Source organism: Gopherus evgoodei, unplaced genomic scaffold (genome assembly GCF_007399415.2).
Source record: "Gopherus evgoodei ecotype Sinaloan lineage unplaced genomic scaffold, rGopEvg1_v1.p scaffold_216_arrow_ctg1, whole genome shotgun sequence".
NCBI classification, from domain to species: domain Eukaryota; kingdom Metazoa; phylum Chordata; order Testudines; family Testudinidae; genus Gopherus; species Gopherus evgoodei.
In genome coordinates, this window is record NW_022059879.1 from 1 (window position 1) to 22,338 (window position 22,338).

A 22,338-nucleotide genomic window follows, 5' to 3' on the forward strand; every position below is an offset into this window, starting at 1 on the left:
GGGATCCTTCACTCACTCCAGGGCCCTCGGAAAACTCTCGAGGGGCCTGGAGCCTCGGAGCTTCTTCCGCTCCGGGTCTTCGGTGGCAATTCGGTGGTGGGGAGTCCTTCCACTTTGGGACCTGCCGCTGAAGTGCCCCAAAGACCCACGGTGGGGGGTCCTTCTGTTCCAGGATCCATCGCTGAAGTGCCGGGTCTTCGGGGCACATCAGTGGCAGGTCCCAGAACAGAAGGGCCCCCCACCACCAAATTACCGGCGAAGACCTGACTGCACTTCGGCGACGGGTCCCTCTTCGGCAGTAATTCAGCGGCGGGGGGTCCTTCTGCCCCGGAGTGGTGTGTCTCCTTGAGGTGTGTCTCGATGTTCTTGCTGTGGATGGTCAAGAGCGCGGCAGACACGTGGATGATGGCTTTGGCCAGGCAGTGGATATTGTTGCTGTAATCTGTGGGGAGAAGGAGACAGGGGGCTTGGCACTCACAGAGCACTAAACTGCGGCTTGGCAGAGAGGCTGTGCTTGTCTCCTTACAGCACCTCCAGTACCCTGAGTGATGAACAGAGCGCCGGGTGCTGCACTGCTCCAAAGCACCACCCCTGCCCCTAAGGGCTTGATCCTGGGAGCACTTACACATGTGCATCTCAACCTCACTGAAGTCACTGGGGTGACTCCAGTGCCTACGGTCTGAGGAGGTATTGGCAGCAGAGCTAGGAAAGTATTAATGCCATTGACATGGCATTGGGGAGACCGTCTCTGGAATACTGAGTGCAGCTGTGGCCACCCTCGCTGATGGGAACAAGGTGCAGAGAAAGGCTTCTAGGATGGCCAGGGATAGTGAGATGATCTTACAGAAGAGACTGGCTTGGCCTAGCAAGTGAGGTGGACAGGGAGAGGGCCACTCTCTGCAAACCCTTTGGGGGGAAATGCCAGGGAAGACAAGGCTGGCACACGAACCCCGGGGTCGGGGATCAAATGGCCAGGGATAAACGAAGGCTGGAAATGAGAAGCAGGTTTCTAACTGTCAGAGGAAGGAGGTTTGGGTTGGAAGATGGAGCGTGAGATGTTTAGGAAGGGGTTGCTCTGACGCAGCTACTGGCGATAGCAGGGGTTGGGACACGAGGGTCCTTCCAGTCCTGTGTTTCTGGGGCAGGATCAGGGTCTAATGCTGCAAACTCCCCTGCGTGTCACTGATACGACCTGCGCAAGCAGCCCTGTCCCAGCAGGGAGACTTGGGCCTTTTTCTTTGGTTGTTTCTGTATTTTTCATGACAAATGACTTATGGAAATAATTAAACATGTCAGCTGGGGCAGGTTCCCTTGAAATGTGAGCCAGGCCTGTGTTCAACAGCTCCGGAACCTCACTGAGCCTTTCCACTAATGCAGGTTGAGGTTGAGTGTGGAACAACACGCGAAACAAGGGCCTGTTTCCTGGGAGTGTGTGTTTTGTAACAAGAACTTCCACAAACTGCCCTGCAGCCTGAGCGTTCCCCCCAGCCCCAGGGCCATTCACCCAGGAAAGCAGTGTGGTAGCCTGGGATGCCCCCTGCAGGGCAGGATGGGGATCTAGTCATGGAGCAGTGACAACAAAAGCACAGACAGTGCCACTGGGCCATTAATCGGCATGTGTGGCGGGTGAACAGATTCCAGCGTTTGGAAAACAGCCCGTCCCGGCCTCTTACCATCCATCTCGATGCTGTACACGGAGAAAGGGTCGGAGGCGAGAAGCGGCAGAGATACAGCCACGAAGACCAGCAGCAGACAGGCTGACTTGTACTCCTCCTCAGGGGACGAACTGTCTATCAGGCAGAGAGGGAGAAGATGCACAACCAGAGATTTCAGTAGTAAGCTCGGTTTACGCTCTCCATTCTTCTCTCCAGCTTGGCTACTCGACAGACTTACAAATATATATATATATATATATAGAAAATCACCCAGCGGCTGTGACAGGCCAGTAAATTATCTGATAGATGGAGCCAGGTCCCTGCTGCTCCGGAGCTTTGAGTTTTGCTGAACAGAACTGACACTGCTCAGATTCGCTTGAAGCTGCATGTGTACTATGGAAAAAACTACCAAAGTGGTGGGGGAAGGGAGAGCTCCCTTGGGTGTCCCAGGCTGGTGGGCGACGTGCAGACAGCCGGGGGACCAGAGCCACGGGAATCCCAGCTGTGTCCCTGGAACATCCCTGGATCACCTGCGGCACCTGTGACAATGCTACATGTGTTATTAAGGTCTATGTGTCATCCTTGCCCAAATCTTTACTGGCTTCGCTCATTGCATGGAGGCAGCTACTGCAGAGCTAGCGATGGGTTCTGCCTCGGGCACCAGATGCCTCAGGGTAAGGCAATTCCCTCTTATTATGGGCTTCTGCTAATAACAAGCCCTTAATGAAGAGAACCCAAAGGTCACTATCATCATTTCCATTTTACAGAGGAGAAACTGAGGCACGGAGCAGGGCAGTGACTTTTTCAAGGTCACCTTAGAACTTGTATCGTCAAAGCACTTGACTAATTAAGACCTGGCCCTCACTGGAAAGTGTCCTGTTTTGGGTCTGTCAGGTGTGGGGAGTGATATTGTACTGATATAGTCACACGGGCACAAGCCTTAGCGGGGTATAGCTGTACTGGCACAAAGCCTCTTTAAACTGAAATAACTGCATTCATGCTGGGTGGGAATGTATTGCTTTGACTAGACTGGGAGTGTTAAAACGCTACCACTTTCTAGTGTAGACAGGGCCTACCCCCTCCAGAACCCCTCCTTTGTGGAAGCTGAGTATTGTTCCAGACACAAATGTCTCTAGCCTACGTGCGTGTGAGCTGGGACAGAAGCATGGCTCACAATTCACAATCACATGTTAAAACACAACTGAATGTGCGAGTGCAGCCAGAACCTAGGGCGGTGTCAGCGCTGGGAGACTGGGCTAGAGGGATCCTGCTGTGACCCGACCTGGCAGCTCCCAGCCTGGCTCTTACCTGTCTTCAGGTTGGAAAGTGCAGTCACCAGGGCTGGGTCAATGTCGCATGGGATCCCTGCAGCCCTGGCCAGCTCGAAGATGCTCAAGGTGACCTGGGGGAAAGGCCAGGAGAAGGGAGGGTGTCAGCAAGGCTGGAGAGCTCCCAGGCTCCCTCGCTTCCACTCCATGTAATGAACCAGCTGCATGTTTATGGGGAAAACACGGCAGCTGCTGTGAGTGCCTGGTCAGCAGGCCGTGGGCAGCTATCAGCCAGGAAGAAACAAACCCCTTCTGCCACATATTGCCACAGCCTCCTGCAACAGGCTAGCAGGGGCCAGACAGACCTCTTGTTCCCCCAGGAGCGTCTCCCTTCATAGATTCATAGATTCATAGACTCTAGGACTGGAAGAGACCTCGAGAGGTCATCGAGTCCAGTCCCCTGCCCTCATGGCAGGACCAAATACTGTCTAGACCATCCCTAATAGACATTTATTTAACCTACTCTTAAATATCTCCAGAGATGGAGATTCCACAACTTCCCTAGGCAATCTATTCCAGTGTTTAACTACCCTGACAGTTAGAAACTTTTTCCTAATGTCCAACCTAAATCTCCCTTGCTGCAGTTTAAGCCCATTGCTTCTTGTTCTATCTCTGGAGGCTAAGGTGAACAAGTTTTCTCCCTCCTCCTGATGACACCCTTTTAGATACCTGAAAACTGCTATCATGTCCCCTCTCAGTCTTCTCTTTTTCAAACTAAACAAACCCAATTCCTTCAGCCTTCCTTCATAGGTCATGTTCTCAAGACCTTTAATCATTCTTGTTGCTCTTCTCTGGACCCTCTCCAATTTCTCCACATCTTTCTTGAAATGCGGTGCCCAGAACTGGACACAATACTCCAGCTGAGTATTCCATGCAGAGGAGCTGGGGGCCCAGAGCCCACTGGGATATGGACACTGGAATGTGTGAGGCACCAGAGGGTGAAGCAAATGGAGCCTGGTGGGGGTTGCAGGAGGCTGTGGGGCAGCAGTCAGGACTTTCTCCCTGGAAACATGCAGAACACAGTGGAAAGGAGCAGCAAGCTGGGACCAGCTGCTGAGAGCGCCGCTCTCTGGGGTGTCCCGCAGCACAGCAGGGAGTTACTGGACCCAAACGGTGGCAGAAGTGGCTTGATATTAGCCCCTGCTACAAGCCCCTAGTTTAGACACGATTTACACCAGTGCAGCTGGCTGGACGGCCGTGTCACAAAGGGCTGCCCCCCAAGTATGGACCTAGGGTTTCAGATAGGATCATAGCTCCCCCATCGCAGCTCCTGTGCCACCACACTGCTATTTTTAGTGCCCTAGCTCGTAGAAAGCTAGCGCATGTAGATATCCCTGAGCTGGGAATTACGCTTTGCAGCAGCCATGCAGAGACCCCGAGGACTGGATTAAAGCTAAGGTACTTGAGACAGGCGCCTGCCCCAGGTCTGACTTTGCCATGCCCTGTGTCCAGCCTGGAGCTTGTGCCCAAACTGACTGCGGCGCACGCTGTGTCCAGCCAGGAACCCGTGCCTGGTCTGACTGCGCCGCACCCTGTGTCCAGCCTGGAACTTGTGCCCGTCCTGACCGGCCATGCCCTGTGTCCACCTGGAGCCTGCGCCCGGCCTGACCGCGGCCATGCCTGTGTCCAGCCTGGAGCCTGCGCCTGGCCTGACCCGCGCCATGCCCTGTGTCCCAGCCTGGAGCCTCCCCTGCCTGACCGCGGCCATGCCCTGTGTCCAGCCTGGAGCCTGCGCCTGGCCTGACCGCGGCCATGCCCTGTGTCCAGCCTGGAGCCTCCCCCGTCCCTGATCACGCCATGCCCTGTGGCCAGCCTGGAGCCTCCCCCGGCCTGACCGCGCCATGCCCTGTGTCCAGCCTGGAGCCTGCGCCCCGCCTGACCGCGCCTGCCCTGTGTCCAGCCTGGAGCCTGCGCCCGCCTGACCGCGCCATGCCCTGTGTCCAGCCTGGAGCCTGCCCCGGCCTGACCGCGCCATGCCCTGTGTCCAGCCTGGAGCCTCCCCCCGGCCTGACCGCGCCATGCCCTGTGTCCAGCCTGGAGCCTGCGCCCAGCCTGACCGCGCCATGCCCTGTGTCCAGCCTGGAGCCTGCGCCTGGCCTGACCGCGCCATGCCCTGTGTCCAGCCTGGAGCCTGCGCCTGGCCTGACAGCGTCACGCCCTGTGTCCAGCCTGGAGCCTCCCCCCGTCCTGATCACACCATGCCCTGTGTCCAGCCTGGAGCCTCCCCCTGGCCTGACCGCGCCATGCCCTGTGTCCAGCCTGGAGCCTGCGCCCGGCCTGACCGCCCCAAGCCCTGTGTCCAGCCTGGAGCCTCCCTCCGGCCTGACTGCGCCATGTCTTGTGTCCAGCCTGGAGCCTCCCCCCGGCCTGACTGCGCCATGCCCTGTGTCCAGCCTGGAGCCTGCGCCCGGCCTGACCGCGCCATGCCCTGTGTCCAGCCAGGAACCCATGCCTGGTCTGATCGCTCCGTGCCCTGTGCCTAGGCAGGAGCCTGCGCCTGGTCTGACTGTGCCGTGCCCTGTGCCTAGCCAGGTGCCTGCGCCCGGCCAGACCACGCTGTGCCCTGTGCCTAGCCAGGAGCCTGTGCCTGGTCTGACTGTGCTGTGCCCTGTGCCTAGCCAGGAGCCTGTGCCTGGTCTGACTGTGCTGTGCCCTGTGCCTAGCCAGGAGCCTGCGCCTGGTCTGACTGTGCCGTGCCCTGTGCCTAGCCAGGAGCCTGCACCTGGTCTGACTGTGCCGTGCCTAGCTAGCAATGGTGCATTTACACAGACTCTGCCATTGGAAGAAGCTGCTGTGAAACGGCCCTGGGATCTCCACAGGAAGGCGCGTCTCATCACAGGTGAGTGCCACTGTGGGGGAGGGGTGCATCAGCGAGCAGGTCGTTCCCCCACCTCCATCAAATCCAGTGTCAGAGAAGTCCCATCCCCATCACAGCATCAGTATGACACAGACTGAGCCAGGCAGGTATGTCACCCTGATGTCCAACCATCTGCTCAATATCTCCCCAAGGGGGGTTGTGTGTGGTCTCTGCCAAAAGCTAGGCCAGCAGAGTGCCGTGGCTACTGCCAGATGTTCGTACAGGACACAGTTTGCGAGAGATGCAAAATGTAGACTGTTAGATTGCAAAACTGCTGCAGTGAAACCTGCCACCTGAGGGGAGGGGTGTCTCAGGGCTAACACCATCCACACTGAGAGCACGGTACCCCCGTGCAGACAGCCCTTGGCTCACTGGCTCCGCGAGGTGAAGACATCAGCATTTACAAAACCCAACCAACCCAGGAGAATGTTCTGGGCAGAGAGACAATCGGAAGAGCCTGTAACTGTATGAGAGCAGCCAAAATGACACGAGGTGTTATCCACTGCACAGGAGAAACTGCCAGCGGGTGTGTGAGGTGGAGCCCAGCTCTCTGGACTGGACGAGCACCACAAGGGGGAGAGACACCGTATTAGGACATCGCTCGTTAACACACACTGGCTGTGGATTGCATTTCATTGTTTCTTTTAGCTGTAACCTTGTTTCCAAATCCTTGGACTTGTTTTTAGCTGAATCGGTCTCAAGCTCCGTTAAGTAAACTTCCATTTGCGTTTACCAGACCCCTGTCTAAGTGCCTTGTGCTACCCAGAGTACTGAACGGAGGTGAGACCCGCGCCCTGGGCCCTGTTTCCACGGAGGCAGAGAACCAGTGTACGCTGCGGGTGTCCGGAGGACAAGGGACTGGGCACTCAAGTGTAACAAGGTGGAGTGTCAGCTGCCAGCCGCAGAAGGAAAGAGTAAGGTGTTGCCAGCAGCTGGTGGCTGGGGACCATTTCTGCCCGTGGGCGCAGACAGGGCTTTCTCCACTGAGCAGGTTAGTGATCCCCCTTGGATACCTCAGGTAACCCCCAAGGGTCACAATTAGCTGACCCCCAAGCCCCAGAGAGACCCCTTTATTCCTCAGGAGGGCAAGGGCTGGGGCTGGGAGATAAGAGCCTTAGCACCGAGCATCTTAAGCCCAAGTTGTGTTTGCTGCTGGATGGTGCCACCCTCCCTGGCACTCTGAGCCAACAGTGCCCTGAACGCCCCCCACGGGCAGCTCCAAGCTCTTGGGATTGTGCTTGGGGAGCAGAGTGATCGAATCTACAGCCCCAGCGCAGCCACCAAGCTCTGTGACTCTAGAGAGGGGATTTGGGGCTGGAAAGACAGTGACGTTAGGAACTCAGGAGCTGGCCCCAGGTCTGGACAGAGCACCAGGATATAGCTCCCTATAGGGACTGCCAAAGAGGATCAGACCTGGGCCTTCAGCAGGGGCACCAGCTGCTTCAGGAGAAAGTACTGGGAACCCCTGGGGGAGATCAGGGCGTAACCTGCTCATAGGGCATGGATGGCCAAACTTTTTGGCCCAAGGGCCACGGCACATCCGGTTGAGGGTGCAGGCTCTGGGATGGGGCAGGAAATGAGGAGTTCAGGGTGGAGGAGGGGGCTCTGGGCTGGGGTGGGAGAGTTGGAGGGCTGGTGGGGGGTCAGGGCTCCGGCTGGGGGTGCAAGCTCTGGAGTGGGACTGGGGATGAGGAGTTCGGGATGTAGGAGGGTGTTCTGGGCTGGGACCAAGGGCTTCAGAGAGCAGGAGGGGAATCAGGGCTGGGGCAGGGGGGTTGTGTGCGGGACAGGGTGCAGGCTCTGGCGTGGGGCTGGGGATGAGGGGTTTAGGGTTCAGGAGGATGCTCCAGGCTGGAATTGAAGAGTTTTGAGGGCAGGAGGTGGATCAGGGCTGGGTGTGGGGTGTGGGGAGAGCTCAAGGGTGCAGGCTCCGGGCGGTGCTTACCTCAAGCGGCTCCCAGAATCAAAGGCATGTCCCTTCTCTGGCTCCTATGCAGAAGCACAGCCAAGCAGCTCTGCATGCTGCCGCGTCTACAGGCACCACCCCTGCAGCTCCCATTGGCTGCAGTTCCCAGTCAATAGGAGCTGTGGGGGCGGCACTTGGGGTGGGGGCAGCGTGCAGAACAGAGCCCCATGGCAGCCCCTACATGTAGGAGCTGCAGCGGGGTCATGCCACTGCTTCCGGGAGCCACGTGGAGCGGCCCGCTTCCCTGCTCCACGGCTGGAGAACCAGAGCAGGGCAAGCCCCAGACCCCACTCCCCAACGGGAGCTCAAGGGCTGGATTAAAACAGCTGGCGTGCTGGATCTGGCCTGTGGGCCGTAGTTTGCCCACCCCTGTCATAAAGGCAATGCCTTCAAGACCCTATTAGTGGTTGTTTTATGCAGGGAGACTGATAGCCCTTGCACACCTACATGGCTGCTCTGTGCAGTGGGGCATGTTCTCCCTATCCATACAAATACGTGCTCCTTGCTGGAACCCTGCTGAATTCTTGGGATCATTGACACCCTGTGGCAGGGAGTTCCACAGGCTAAATGTGCAGTACATATAAGACTATTGCCTGGCTCAGTTTAAATGTGTTTCAGTTTTGTCCAGTGCCACCTCGTTCTGATGTTGAGGCCCACGCATGGTGTTCTTCTCCAGAACCATGGCTCTTGTATTCCTCTTTCCAAGCAGTTCCCCTCTCTTCTAGTGTCTTCTACAGCATCCTTTGCACTGAGAGGTCTCCTGCCTGGGCCACTGGCACACAGGATCCTGCCCTGGCTGCAGCCCTGCTCTGGGCAGCTCCTGCCTGGTCAGCACTTTGAGCTCTCTGTGGGTAGGCAGTGGGGCACAACTCGGGGATCTGCTCAGCACTGGCACAGGAGCTCTGCACCCCATAGCAGAAGCTCTCTCTCAGCACTGGGTCTAAAGATGCTGACCGCTTGCACTGTGGCCACCACTCTCCCCCTGGCATGGTCTCAGAGCACTGCCTTGGCACTTTGCCAGCTCTGGCCACTAGCAGTGTTCCCATTCCTTCCCTCCAGTCTGGAGGGCGAGCAGGGGGTTGGCTGCTGGTCAGCTCCAGCTGGTGGCTTTGTAATGGACCAGCTCCACTGGGGCTGTTTGACTGCCCAGTCCTCAGTGCTTGACTGTCTGGGGGCTGCTGCAATTACTGCACCTACAAAGTTACCCTAAGTTCAATGAGTTCATAAGATGTTATAATACCCACGGAAATAGGTCCAGGTGTTTATAACAATGAATGGTGCAACAGAACACAAACAAACCAGTGCTCGGTGCAAATCAAGGACTGTCGGGGGATCGGACTTGGTGAACAAGCAAATGTGGGAGCAAAGTTTATCATGGGGGAAGGCTGGCTGGCCCTGCTTGTTTCCACCTGTGAATGCTGAAAGTCATCCCATTATCCTGACATCCAGCCCTCAGCCCGCAAGAGGGGATAGCTAATTACCAGCACCGCAAAGGCATGTAAGTTCCTGCACTGTATTCCCTTCCCTTCTTGGGTTATTTTCTGCCTCACAGTGTCTCTCCTAACCTAGCTCACTCTCTTGGCTTTTCTTTGAATCTGAAGTCAACTCTACTGCATTCATCCAAACTTGCCTTGCCTAAGGAGCAAGGATCCAACCCGAAGACAGCCCTGACCAGATTGTAACTAACCAGGCTCCAAGCAGTAGGTGTCATGGTCGACTTGCCAGCCAAGCCACCCACTTGTAACTAACCAGCAATCCAGTGTTCCAAAAACATCAGCAAAAGCTGCATTTCATCCATCTTTTCTATCCCGTTTCTCCTCCACCTTGGGTCTGTCTGTTAGAACAGGCCACATGAGTTCCCCTCACATCCGGCCTGCAAGTAAAATTAACCTCTCTTTTTATTGAAGAAAGATTGTTCTGAAAATAGGAGACTGATATTTTGACCCCGGAAGGAGAGAGACTGTGGCAGATCTGACTATGTTCGTTTTGCATAATCACTCAACCACAGTTTCAATGGAAACTCTGGGTTTGATTTCTTGTTCTTTCATGTGTTTAATCAATAAGGGTCCAATGTGAATGCATGCATGCTCCTGGGTATGCCCAACGCCCGCTGAAGCTAGCTTGTGTTTAATGCTGGACAGCAATGGGGTTTAAAACCTCTTTCACTCTTCAGGCCTTTGAGATCAATATTCGTACAACAGTCGGGGATTAGTAAGGGACAAGAAGCCCTAAGAGCAAGGTGCAGCCTCACAACGTCCCCTAGAGACAGGCTGCGAGGGTCAGGCCCTAAGCCCTGTCACAAGCTGACAGGATCTTTAAGGGGAGACAAGGCCCAGCCGCCACCTAGACTGATTAGCTGCTTCCAGGGGTGAAAGTAACCTCAAGATTTAAAGGCCTGAGGAGACCCAGGGCCTTTAAATCAACCAGGGGCTCCCAGTTGAAGAGGTGGCTGGGAGTCCCCCGGGGCTCAGGGGCAAATTAAAGGGCCCGGGGCTCTGGCTGCCAGGGGGAACCCTGAGCTTTGCGGGACTTGGGCAGGGATTTAAAGGGTCCAGAGCTCTTGCCTCTGAGGGGAGCCCTGAGCCCTTTAAATCCTGACCCCAGCCCAGCCGCCAGAGCCGCAGCGGGGATTCAAAGGGCTCTGGACTGCCCGCAGCCGCAGGGAGCTTTGAGCCCTTTAAATCCCGGCCCCTGCCCGGCCGCTGGAGCCGCGGCTTGGATTCAAAGGGCTCTGGGCTGCCCGCCGCCACGGGGAGCTCTGAGCCCTTTAAATCCCAGCTGTGGCCGGGATTCAAAGGGCTCTGGGCTGCCCACAGCCACGGGGAGCTCTGAGCCTGGACCGGCTTACTTTCACCTTTGGCTGCTTCCCAGTAGAGGCCTGGTCCATATAAAGGGCTCAGCTCAGGGAGAGACTCAAAGGAGCAGCAGGCTACTCTGTACAGAAAGACTCACCTTAGCTCCTAGCTGGAGAGCCTGGGGAGTGTGGAGCTGCAGAGAGCAGCCCGTGGGAGCTGGCCAGGGCTCCACACGGAGCAGCTCTGGGAGTCTGTGCACTGTACAGGTGTGTCTGTGCTGTGTCTGGGAGTGAGCGACTCTTCTTGCTGCTTCCTGGTGCCTCCAGCATGACCCTGCCTTTCCTGCTGCTCAATTCCCTTACTCAAAAGAAACACACCGAGAACAACAAACCACAGCCTTTTCTCTACCTTGAGCCTCCGGGTATCTACGTTAACTGTATATAAGTGCCTGGAGCGTGACCTTTAGCTAACCTGCAAACTGAGTATAGATCCGGCCAACTATGCCACTGTGACGCTCCCCAGCAGTACCCAGACCCTTCACGATCAATTGCTCTTAGTGTGAGAGTCTTGTCTGTGCCTGCTGTGGATCAGCTCCGTGACTCCACCAGCCTCTGACAGGACAAGCCCGGCCTCGCAGGCCTGCCCCGGCCTCACCCTGTCTGTACAGGTCAGCGATAGGCATATACCAGCCCTGAGTCCTCTGAGCATCCCTCTGGAGGGCTCAGCCTCAATCCAGAACAATCACAGAACCCTCCGAGTCTGCTCCCCAAGGAACAGTGCACACCAGCAAAGTGGTCAGAACTCAGGATCACCACTCCGCTTAACACACCGCACTTAGCTACAGCCACAGTGAAAACGAGAACGAGTTTATTATCAGAGACTCCAGTGGCAGTAGGTATGAGGACTGGAAACACAGGATTACACATAAAACTTTCTAGAGCCTCAACTTAACCCACAAGCCAGGCTGTCTCCTGCAGCCAAGTTTACCTCCAGGCCTTTTCAACCAGCATGGCTGGGACCCCCTTCATCAGATCGACCCTGCTGGCAGCTTCGCGTCACCAGAGTGTCTCTCTGCACGCCCAGAAATACCAGCGCAGAACTCTGATCTTCTCCTGAAAACAGGCCCCCATCCCCCACTGTCTATCTCTTCCTGTTCCTTTGCTTCTGAAATCTCTGCCAGCTCTTCATTAGCATTTGCCTCACTTCACTAAGAGACTTCTGGTGTGACATACACAATGCCCCAGGGCGATAGGGTCTCCCACCTCCTGTCTGGAGGAGTTTGTCTCCAAGCATGACTGACCGGCTTTTAACAATAATGCTGAGAGCACATAATTTTCAGCATATACCCAGAACTCCTCACATATTTTCTGCACGTAGGTCTCGTAATGATTGATGTGTGTGACAGGCTGTAAGCAGACACCTTACATGGCTTTCTTTTGGTGAACTCAGGGCTACCTTCTCCCTCTATGTCCCCCTTTGCCAGCTGGCACCAAGAGGCCCTTGGGTCACAGGGGCGGAGGGCAGGGTGGTTTCTTCTCCAGGAAGGGGAGTGTTGTGGACACACTGAGATAATGGTTATTTATCACTTATGTTACAATAGTACCTAGAGGCTCAGTCAAGACCAGGGCACCAGGTGCTGCACAGATGAACGAATGTGAATCGCTGCCCCGAGGACTTTGTGGGCTAAGGAGGGACCTAGTGGCAGTAACGGCACACACCAGCTCTATCTGTGGCCAGGCAGCAATGTGAGGGCAGCTCTCCACCAGTCTAACAAGCACCAGTTTTCAGTTTCCTATCTGCATCATTGCAGAGCGGGGCGCCTGGGGAATTCAAAGCTGCTGGCTTTATGGATCTGCTCAGGGAATGGAGGGTGGAGGGGACTGTGGGGAATCAGGCTAAGGAGGGCAGGGTCTCTCTGAGCTTGTGATATGATAGTAGGTAGTGAGAAGTTGGGACTAAGCTGTGCAGGGTGGAGGGGGGAAGGATTTGCCAGGGTGAGGGTAGACGTCTGTGTTGGAAGAGGGGTGGCCAAGAGAGGGATGCCGTGGCCTGGGCAACGACCCAGGCAGATGACCTTAGCAGCAGCATTCGAAATGGACGGGGGAGTGTAGGGGAACTGCAGGCATCCAGGCCAGAAGGGGCATGTGGTAGCTGCGGCATTAGGGGAGAGTTCTGGCCAGGTGGGCAGAGAAGGAAGGTCACAGCTTGGCAATGCTGCAGCGAGACATGAGATGACACAGGAAACGCCGGTCACACATGGAGGAGGGTGAATGGCATAATCTGAACCTGGTCCACAGCAGCTCTGTCTGACAGCATGAGCCTTCTCACCTTGTGTGAGACAACAGCTGGCAGGGAGATGCCTGAAGCTAGTTCTGTCCATGCAACACGTGAGTTACCTGCAGCACCACCGCAATGGACACCAGGCAACTCTACCTAGGCAACTATCCAGCTCCTCATCCTCGTACCGAGCACCTGCTTAACAGCCTCTCCTCCCGCCCCCCGTGAGGAGGGAACTCTCTGTTCCACACAGAGACACAGGATGAATTAAGTGCCTTGCATAAGGTCACGTACACAGAGTCTATGGCTAAACGGGGAATTAGACCCAGATCTCTCAAATCTTAGTCCAAAGCCTTAACCACACAGCTACCCTCCTCCATCCCCTAGGAAACGGTCATCTCACTGCAGCACAATCCCCAGACAAATCCCTTGACAGGTTAAAAACAGAAACTAACAAAGAGGAAAGCGCAGTTGAACATCCAGGAAAAAGGAGAGGGTGCCTGGAATCTGAACAGCTAAGCGCTGGCTGTGAGTTCCTATGGAAGAGCCCCGGGGAACACAGTCGGGTTCTATGGGCTGTGAGCTCCTATGGAAGAGCCCCGGAGACCGTGGTCGGGTTCTATGGGCTGTGAGCCCCTATGGAAGAGCCCCGGGGAACACAGTCAGGTTCTATGAGATGTGAGCTCCTATGGAAGAGCCCTGGAGAACATGGTCAGGTTCCATGGGTTGAGAGCTCCTACGGAAGAGCCCCGGGGAACACAGTCAGGTTCTATGGCTGTGAGCTCCTATGGAAGAGCCCTGGGGAACACAGTCGGGTTCTATGGCTGTGAGCTGCTATGGAAGAGCCCCGGCGAACACGGTCGGGTTCTACGGGCTATGAGCCCCTATGGAAGAGCCCCAGGGAACACAGTCGGGTTCTACGGGCTATGAGCCCCTATGGAAGAGCCCCAGGGAACACAGTCGGGTTCTATGGGCTGTGAGCTCCTATGGAAGAGCCCTGGAGACCGCGGTCAGGTTCTACGGGCTATGAGCCCCTATGGAAGAGCTCCGGGGAACATGGTCAGGTTCTATGGGCTGTAAGCACCTGTAGAAGAGCCCTGGAGACCACGGTCAGGTTCTATTGAGATTTCATGTGTGCTCATTGAAAGGGCTATTCAGAGCCTGTAGGATTTCCTAGATAACAAAGTTCTGTCTCAAGGATTTCAGCTCCATTTCTCTCAAATCCTACATGGCGTATCATTGTCTATTAGACCCTAAAGGAAAAGCAGCACATGGGGAGCGAGAGCCCATGCCGATACTAACAATGAGTAGGACTAGTGACCATCTACATCTCCAGGTCACAAAGGTCACGTGGATGGAAACTAAATGGGCAGAGCTAACGTTAGGGCTCTGTGTTCATTACCCCCGATCCCAGCTCTGTGCCCCAGCGCAGGACCAGTCCTTTGGAACACTCTGCATCTGGTCAAATACTTCTTAGCAGCATTAATTGGACCACGGTAATGGGACATGACACACCAAATAAGAGACATATCTCAAAAAACAGGACAGGTGGCCTCCCTAATTAGAACTAATGTTGAGCATTAAAGGTGACCCCGGCACAGGCAGAGTGCAGCTCTCTGGCCACACGTGGCTGGGAGGGGATTCTAGTCCTTAAAGGATCTCACTGATCCCCCATGTGTTCTGTCCTCACTGTGGGAAGGAGGCAGGTTCCAGCCTATCCCAGAGGCCTCACCAAGAACATAGGGACTTAGGGCCATGGAGGGCTGGTGAGTCTCACCTCCTTGGTACTCTGTGAATCTATACCTGGCTCCGTTTATTTGCACTAAGCATGATAAACGGTTGAGAGGAGCAATTGACATGCCCCCCAGGGTAGGAGGAGATGCTGATCCAGCCCAGATGCAGGAGGGGTGACACCTCTACCCAGCCCAAGGTACCTAACCCAGCCAGGCTAACCCCCGAAGGCTGCAGCCCCTGACCCACTATGACAGCTCAGTCAGAGGGGCAGCTGCCCTCAGACTGAGATGCACAGAGGGACTCGCGTCTGCTCTGCAAGGCATGACGCTGCCCAGCTGTGGCTCCCAGCACTAGGCCATTCATGACCCACCACAACTATCACAGTCGCCGGCTGACGGAACCTCTCCAAGTCCTCTCCAATCCCCCATGACGTACGGGAGTGTGCCGTAGCGGGAGCTGTCAGTTGTCTCCAGTCCACTAGGTCTTCGAGCCTCTGAATCCAGGCTGTCTGGGGGCAGCAGTGTGAATGGCAGGGCAATAAGTGGAAGTGGGACCCCACCTGCCTAGCAAGGAGACTGGGCCTGGATCCAAAGAGAGGGGGCAGAGAGGAAATGCCCCCCAGAGGTGACAGCCAAGGCAATGCCAGTGCCAGCTGCATCGCTCTTCTGTGCAAGCCTCCCTCTGGTAACCGGCTCAGCTCTAAGGCATCCGGAAACCTACTGTCACTCTCATGGCAGTTGCTGAGCTGACAGGCTGTCACCGGGTAGGACACACCAGCGACACTGGAGAGGGATGTGAATGGCATCGAGAGAGGGAAGGCTCAGCCCAGTCAGTGCAGCTCACCAACCAGCACCTGTCCCAGACACAGGGCCCGGCTACACTAGGGAAGTGGCGCTTTGCTGACACTGGCCAGGTGAGCTGCATTCCATCCCTCCATGCAGCAATGCAACTGGGCACTAGGCTGCCCCAGATTTGCCCACGACCCAGTGTGACCCGCAGAGCCCCTTCCCAGTAAGAAGGGGAGAGCCTAGCATGATCTGGCCCTAGGTCCAGCCCTTGGAGGTTCCTCCCCCACCTCCATCTCTGTCAGAGGCAGCCACATGGGCTCTTTCTCCGTCTGCATCATGGATCTGAGAGACCAGCCAGGAGCTGGTACCAGAGTGGTGCTTTGTGGGTCTGGAGGCATTCGCTCCCTCACTACCAGTGCAAAATGAGTTCCACTCACTCCTTCTCTGTGCTGCATTGCTGACAATAAAGCCATTAACTCTGGCAATGAAAAATCAGCCTGCTTACATCCCGCTGGCCCTTCTCCACCCACTGGCTTCACCGGGTGTGCAAATACAGGATCACTTTGTCCACTACTCTAATGCAGCCACCTCTGGGGTTGAACACAGCAGCAACACAACGGGAGAGGACCCCTGGGCGCACAAGGGAATATTGGTGATGTTGCTGAAATCAACACCCACCCCAGGGCCAAACTCAAACTAAATACCAACCTAGTTACACATGCCTGGGTCCAAAATGGAGAATCAGAACATCCCTGGCCCAGTCTGACATCCTAACCCAGCGTCTCCCCGAAGATCATGGGAGAAGGATAACCCAGTTCCCTCCCATTTCCAGCTTGACTTTGTCTGAAGATCTGGCCCCACAGCACCACCGCGCAGTTCCGACCTGCCCAAAAACCCCAGGTGAGCCCAAAGGGGCCAGCATGGCAGCTTGCCGGGCCCATCCCACCATCTCTGAACAAGCTCCTGCCCATAACATGGTGCCCATCCCAGCTGTACAGAGAGGGGCTCCCCCCCCAGCTCTGCCCCAGCAAACACAGCCCCAGACAGCCCTGTCTTTAAACTGCCATAGCACAAGGCAGCACCTAGCCAGACGTCTAATGTGCTGTCTGCTACTGCCCCCTGGGGCTCACGCAGGGTATGACCGCCCTGACCCAATTAACCCAGGTACTGATATTCTCCTGGCTCTGCCTGGGCTCTTCCCTGCAGATAACCCCACAATGTCCAGAGACCCAACCCTCCCTAGGTGTTTCTCAGGCCTGTCCCCTGGCTGGTACCCATCAATGGCCCTGGGAAGCACAAGCAGTAAAACAGGACAGCACCTAGATACATCCATCCCTCCTGCCTGTGTTGGCCGAACTCCTGGGGATCCGCGGCGGTGGCAATCATCCCCTCCAATGTGGATCAGGACACATGGTTGTGTCTCCCAGCCCCACACACCTGGGTCTTGCTCCCAGCAATGCTCCCTGCCCACTCCCCACCACTGCTTGGACCCCAGCCGAGCGGGCATTTGCATGCAGTGTGCTGGCAGATTCATGGCCTCTCCCTCTCCAGGTCCCTCAGTCCGGGCTGGACCCTCTGGCTGCTAGAGGCACTGACTGGGCATCCCTGCTCTTTCTAGCCAGGTGGCTGCTGACACCGCGCTAGTTCTACTGCAGCAGCCAGTTCCTTCCTCACAGGTTCTCCATGCTCTGAGGGTGCAGCCCAACCCCCTGGGCCTGGCTGTGCCTGAGGGGAGAAGGGATGGTTGGGGACAGAGCTGCAATCCCAGCTGCATTTCCCCACTGCTCCTGCATGCTCATCCCCCATGACAGTGCCACAAGCCCAGCTCTCAAAGCACTGGGCCAGCCCGGCCCTGCCTGCACAAGGACACTGGAGGTCAGTGGAGGACAGGACCCAATCAGCAGCCCCAGGCAGCTCTTTCCTAAGCTGTATGGTTCTTGGCTCCCCTCCATCTCTCACTGATCATCACCGGCTCCAGCCGCATTAGCCCAGCCCCATGGTCCATCTGCCAGGTGCAAGTGGCATCCAGGCCTGGAGTGACTCATTCCCAGCCCTGCTGAGCACCTCCACATCTGACAGGCCTCAGCATGACAGACTAGCTCAGCCTGCAGATGGCAGGTGTGTGCTGCCATCACAAGGTCCCGTGGCCAGCGCCCTTCTGTGATTTGCCTGAATCTAACCAGGGTGACAGTCACCCCCGCACGGGGTGCGGCGCAGGCCAGTGGGCCACATGGCTAGATCCAATGCCTTCCTCTCGGAGCTGTGAAACTCATCTTGCTAAATGGAGCTGGAGTGGGGTTCCCAGCCCCCTGTCCATGGCTCTGAAAAATGGGCAAGTGCTGGCATGTGCCTCTCTGGCAGCGTGGGCACGTTCATACTGAGCCAGTCCAATGCCTGGCCACCACACCCCACTACTTGACTGTCTATGGGCTGCTGTACAGTAAATACCCCACAGCACCTCTGCATTCTCACCCAGCATCATTAACATACACCCTTCCCGGCATTCACACCCTGCATTATTAACACACACCCTGCCCAGCATTCACACCCTGCATCATTAACATACACCCTGCCCACCATTCACACCCTGCATCATTAACATACACCCTGCCCAGCATTCACACCCTGCGTTATTAACATACACCCTGCACAGCATTCACACCCTGCATCATTGACATACGCACTGCTCTGCATTGGCACCATGTGTCAACACAAAGACCTTGCTCTTCTCTGCATTCACACCCTGTGCGATTTAACACACACCTCGCTCTGCATTCACACCATACATTAACAGACTCCCTGCCCAGCTCTGCATTCACACCTTGTGTCATTAACACATTGTCACAAAGCGTGGGGGAACACAAGGCCCTACACCCCCGGCTTCCTGCAACTCACCATGACTCTCAGCCAGCCAGTAAAACAGGTTTATTTAGATGACAGGAACACAGACCAAGACAGGTCTTGCATGCACGGACAACAGGATCCTCCCCAATTAGGTCCATCTTGGGGTCCCAGGGGCACCACAGCCCCATTGGGGAATCAGAGCCCCGTCTGCGCTTCCCTCCATTCCTTAGCCAATTCCTGAAAACTTCCTCTCTCCCCCCAGCGTCTCCTCTCCCAGCCTTTGTTCAGCTTCCCGGGCAGAGGTGTCACCTGGCCTCTAACCCCTTCCTGGGTTCTCATGTTACATGCTCAGGTATCTTTCCTCAAGGCCGGTCTCCCATCCTCCAGTGCAGATCGTCCTCTCAGGCCAACACTCCCCACTCAGCATTCACAGACCACATTAAGAACAGTCCCAGTTCGTCACACACATGCACAGCCCAGCTTTGCATTCACACTCTGCATCAAGACACCCATCCTGCTCTGCTCTGCATTCACACCCTGCATCATTAACACACACACTGCTCTGCTCTGCATTCTCACCATGCGTCATTAACACACACCCTGCTCTCCGTTCACACTTTGTGTCATTAACACAGGCCTGCTCTGCTGTGCCACTATCCTCAGGCCGACCTCTCAAATATCGATACTAAGGATGGGTCCCATCTAACAGGCATGTCCCCTTGGTTTCCACGAGGACCCCGCAACACCAGCTCCTTTGGGCTGAAAGTGGGGCCCAGCCAGGAAAACACAATTTGAACTGACACAACCCTGTGCGCCGCCACCTTGGGAGGGACCCACCACACCAGAACATGCCTGTCCGCCAAAGCCAGCAGAAGCCCACCGTGCTCACACATCATGCCACCCCCCAGGGACCAGCGGGGCAACAAGAGCAGTATGGACCAGTCAGCGTCCAACAGCATCTGCACATCCCCGTTCTGCCCATCTAGGAGCCACCCACGCTGAGCCCAGGGCAAACTCTGGCTCACAGTTTATCGAGTCTCACAATGTGCTCCAACCCCAAGGACACAGCATGTGTTCAGGCCTCTCCACATGACAGAACATCCCCAGACCCTGCCACCCTGTCAGCGCAGTGTCCCTGTTCAGAGCAACGGTGCAGGGCTGAGCACAACACGCCACACACCTCTGCCTAGCCCGAGAAAGGCCCTCAGGTGACCTGTGGCGTGTCAGGCTGCCTGGGCACCCACTCTCCAGAGGAGACTCCACTCCCACCCAGGGCTGGAGGCCAACAAACCCACCAAGGCCCCCGACACATGATTGTCTGGCCAGGGCAGCCCTGGGGACTGTGGGTTGCTGAACCGCAACCTACTGATGTCAGGGGAGTTTTGCCATCGAGGCCCATGGGGCCAAGACGACACATTCCCAGAGTGCAGCTCTGGCCAGCCACCCTCTGGTAGCGGAGCCCCTGGGGCTTATACCCACAGAACAGCTTCTCAGCGAGGCCCACCCAGTCCTGGCATTGGAGTGGGAGTTGGGGGGCATTTCCATTTCTTACCCTGGGTCTCTGCACCATTCGTGGCCTGGGTTCCCTCAGGGCAGGGCAGAGGATTCGCTGGCGAGCTCTGAGTGCTCCTCCCCTCTGCAGCAGCCGCGATCACTGGCCCAGGCACAGGCAACCACTAGCCCCCAGCTCTCCCCGCCTGGAGACTGCAGTGAGTGATCTGGGGAGGCTGCTGCTGGCTGGGACGATGCTGAGAGCCCTGTGGACACTGCAGCATGCTGGGCCCAGGCTCTGCAAGGCGACGGCTCGAACAGACCCAGACTCCCCTCTGCGGCAGGCAGGCATCCAGCATTGCCATCTCTGCAGCATGGGCAGGGGCTGAACTCAGGCCCAGAGTTTCCATCACGCTCATGGATAAATATTAACTCAGGTGCCGAGGACAGAACTCTGGTTCATGCAGCAAAACCCCTCACCCATCCTCAACTGGGTCTGCAGACCCCCGGTGGCTGCTCCTGAGAACCTGAGCCAGGTCAACCTGAGCTGTGATGCAGGTTGGAGGGGAGCAGGGACTTTTGTCTCCTGGCGGAAGGGGCATCTCCCATGTGGCTGGACAACCCCACCCCCAGCCCACGATTAGGGCTGTGGGGCCTGGCACACACTGCCGCACTCTGGATCCCCAGCTGGGTAAAGGCCCCTGGCAGGAGGAGAGACACCCAGGTCAATCACCCCGGGCCCAGATGTGGACAGCAGGGGAGGCTGCCTGTGCAGCAGCCCAGTATGTTCTCTGATCTGCCCGCCTAGCCACAGAGCCCACCCACAGCAGAGAGAAGCACAAGGGTCGCCCCCACCTTTATGTCCATGTCTGGGGTGACAAAGTCCTTCAGGCACTCAATGGGGCCCATCAGGAACGGGCAGCGGTGGGAGCAGACCTGCAGCGAGAAGAGAGCCTGCCCTTGAGATGGCAATGGACACAGTTTGCCCCCTCTCATGTAGCAGCCCCAGGCTCCCTCTGGGGCAGGACATGGCAGCTCTTTAACAACTGTCCAGCAGCCAAGTGCAGGAAAGGAGCAATGCAATGCTTGAGGCTCTCCAAGCACCACACAGGTGTTAGCCAACAAACCCTCCCCACTGACCCCAGAGAGGGGCTGGGGCCAGTTACTGTCCCTGCTTTCCAGAGGCCACCTGGGCAGAGCTGCGCAGAGACCTGTCCTAGGATGGATGTGGGACACTCACCACGCCTGCCCAGCCACGTCCCCAGCATACATGGCGGGGGGGGGGGAGTCAGTGGCTCCCCTCCATCACAGCCCCATAATGCTCCAGGAAGAGTGTGAAAGGCCTGCCCCACACAGCTCCAATGCTGCCTCCCAGGCTGGTGCACAGTGGATGCAGCCAGCTCCTCCACTCTGACCTTGAATGGCGCCCCCCCCCCAGACATGCTGGCCTAGGTCTCACTCAGTTCCACTCCCCCCCACCCCCAATGGCCAGCACCCACCTCACCCCACCCCACCCCAACCCTCAGCCCTCTCCTGAGCCCCCAGCTCTGCCAGTGCCCCTCACCCCAATCCTCAGCCCCACCTCCTGAGCCCCCAGCTCTGCCAGTACCCCTCACCCCAACCCTCACCCCCCTCCTGAGCCCCCAGCTCTGCCACTACCCCTCACCCCAACCCTCAGCCCCCCTCCTGAGCCCCCGGCTCTGCCACTACCCCTCACCCCAACCCTCAGCCCCCTCCTGAGCCCCCAGCTCTGCCAGTGCCCCTCACCCCAACCCTCAGCCCCACCTCCTGAGCCCCCAGCTCTGCCAGTGCCCCTCACCCCAACCCTCAGCCCCACCTCCTGAGCCTCCAGCTCTGCCAGTGCCCCTCACCCCAACCCTCAGCCCCCTCCTGAGCCCCCGGCTCTGCCAGGGCCCCTCACCCCAACCCTCAGCCCCACCTCCTGAGCCCCCAGCTCTGCCACTACCCCTCACCCCAACCCTCAGCCCCCTCCTGAGCCCCCAGCTCTGCCACTACCCCTCACCCCAACCCCCAGTCCCTTTCCTCACCACACCTGCTATTCCCCACCTGAGTCTCCTCTCCACTCAGTGCTCATTGCAGCTCAGCCCTGAACTCCATCCTCAGCCGTCCATGGATTGGGCAGGGGGTTCAATGCAGATGCCAGGGAGGGAGCAATGGAGGGGGGGAATGACACTTACACGTCAGCCTGGGCAGCAGTGATACCATCTGCTCTGGTTTGGAGAAGTTGGAGCGGATCTGCACCAGCATGTCCATGTTCTCAGTCACCAACTTCTGCAACAGACACAATCACAATGGTAAACGGGGGCCAGCCAGAGCCGGAGCCAGCCAGAGCCAGCCAGGCCCGACTGACCCAGAGTCAGAACCAGAGCCAGAGCCAGCCAGGCCCGACTGGCCCATAGCCAGCCAGAACCAGAACCAGCTGGGCATGACTGGCCCATAGCCAGAACCAGCCAGGCCCGACTGGCCCATAGCCAGCCAGAACCAGAACCAGCTGGGCATGACTGGCCCATAGCCAGCCAGAACCAGAACCAGCCGGGCCTGACTGGCCCATAGCCAGAACCAGCCAGGCCCGACTGGCCCAT

The 22,338-nt window shown here is 57.1% G+C and overlaps 1 protein-coding gene across 1 annotated transcript in view; it reads right to left on the reverse strand.

The window, feature by feature from the left end:
- Positions 1-220: 220 nt before the first annotated feature.
- The window catches only part of LOC115640152 (nck-associated protein 1-like), a gene marked incomplete at both ends in the record, with an annotated part of 47,624 nt that continues 25,506 nt past the window's right edge, over positions 221-22,338 (reverse strand). The window contains 5 exon segments of the mRNA XM_030542993.1: positions 221-442; positions 1,674-1,790; positions 2,964-3,057; positions 20,591-20,694; positions 21,934-22,027. Coding sequence (XP_030398853.1) covers positions 221-442; positions 1,674-1,790; positions 2,964-3,057; positions 20,591-20,694; positions 21,934-22,027 — 631 coding nt within the window.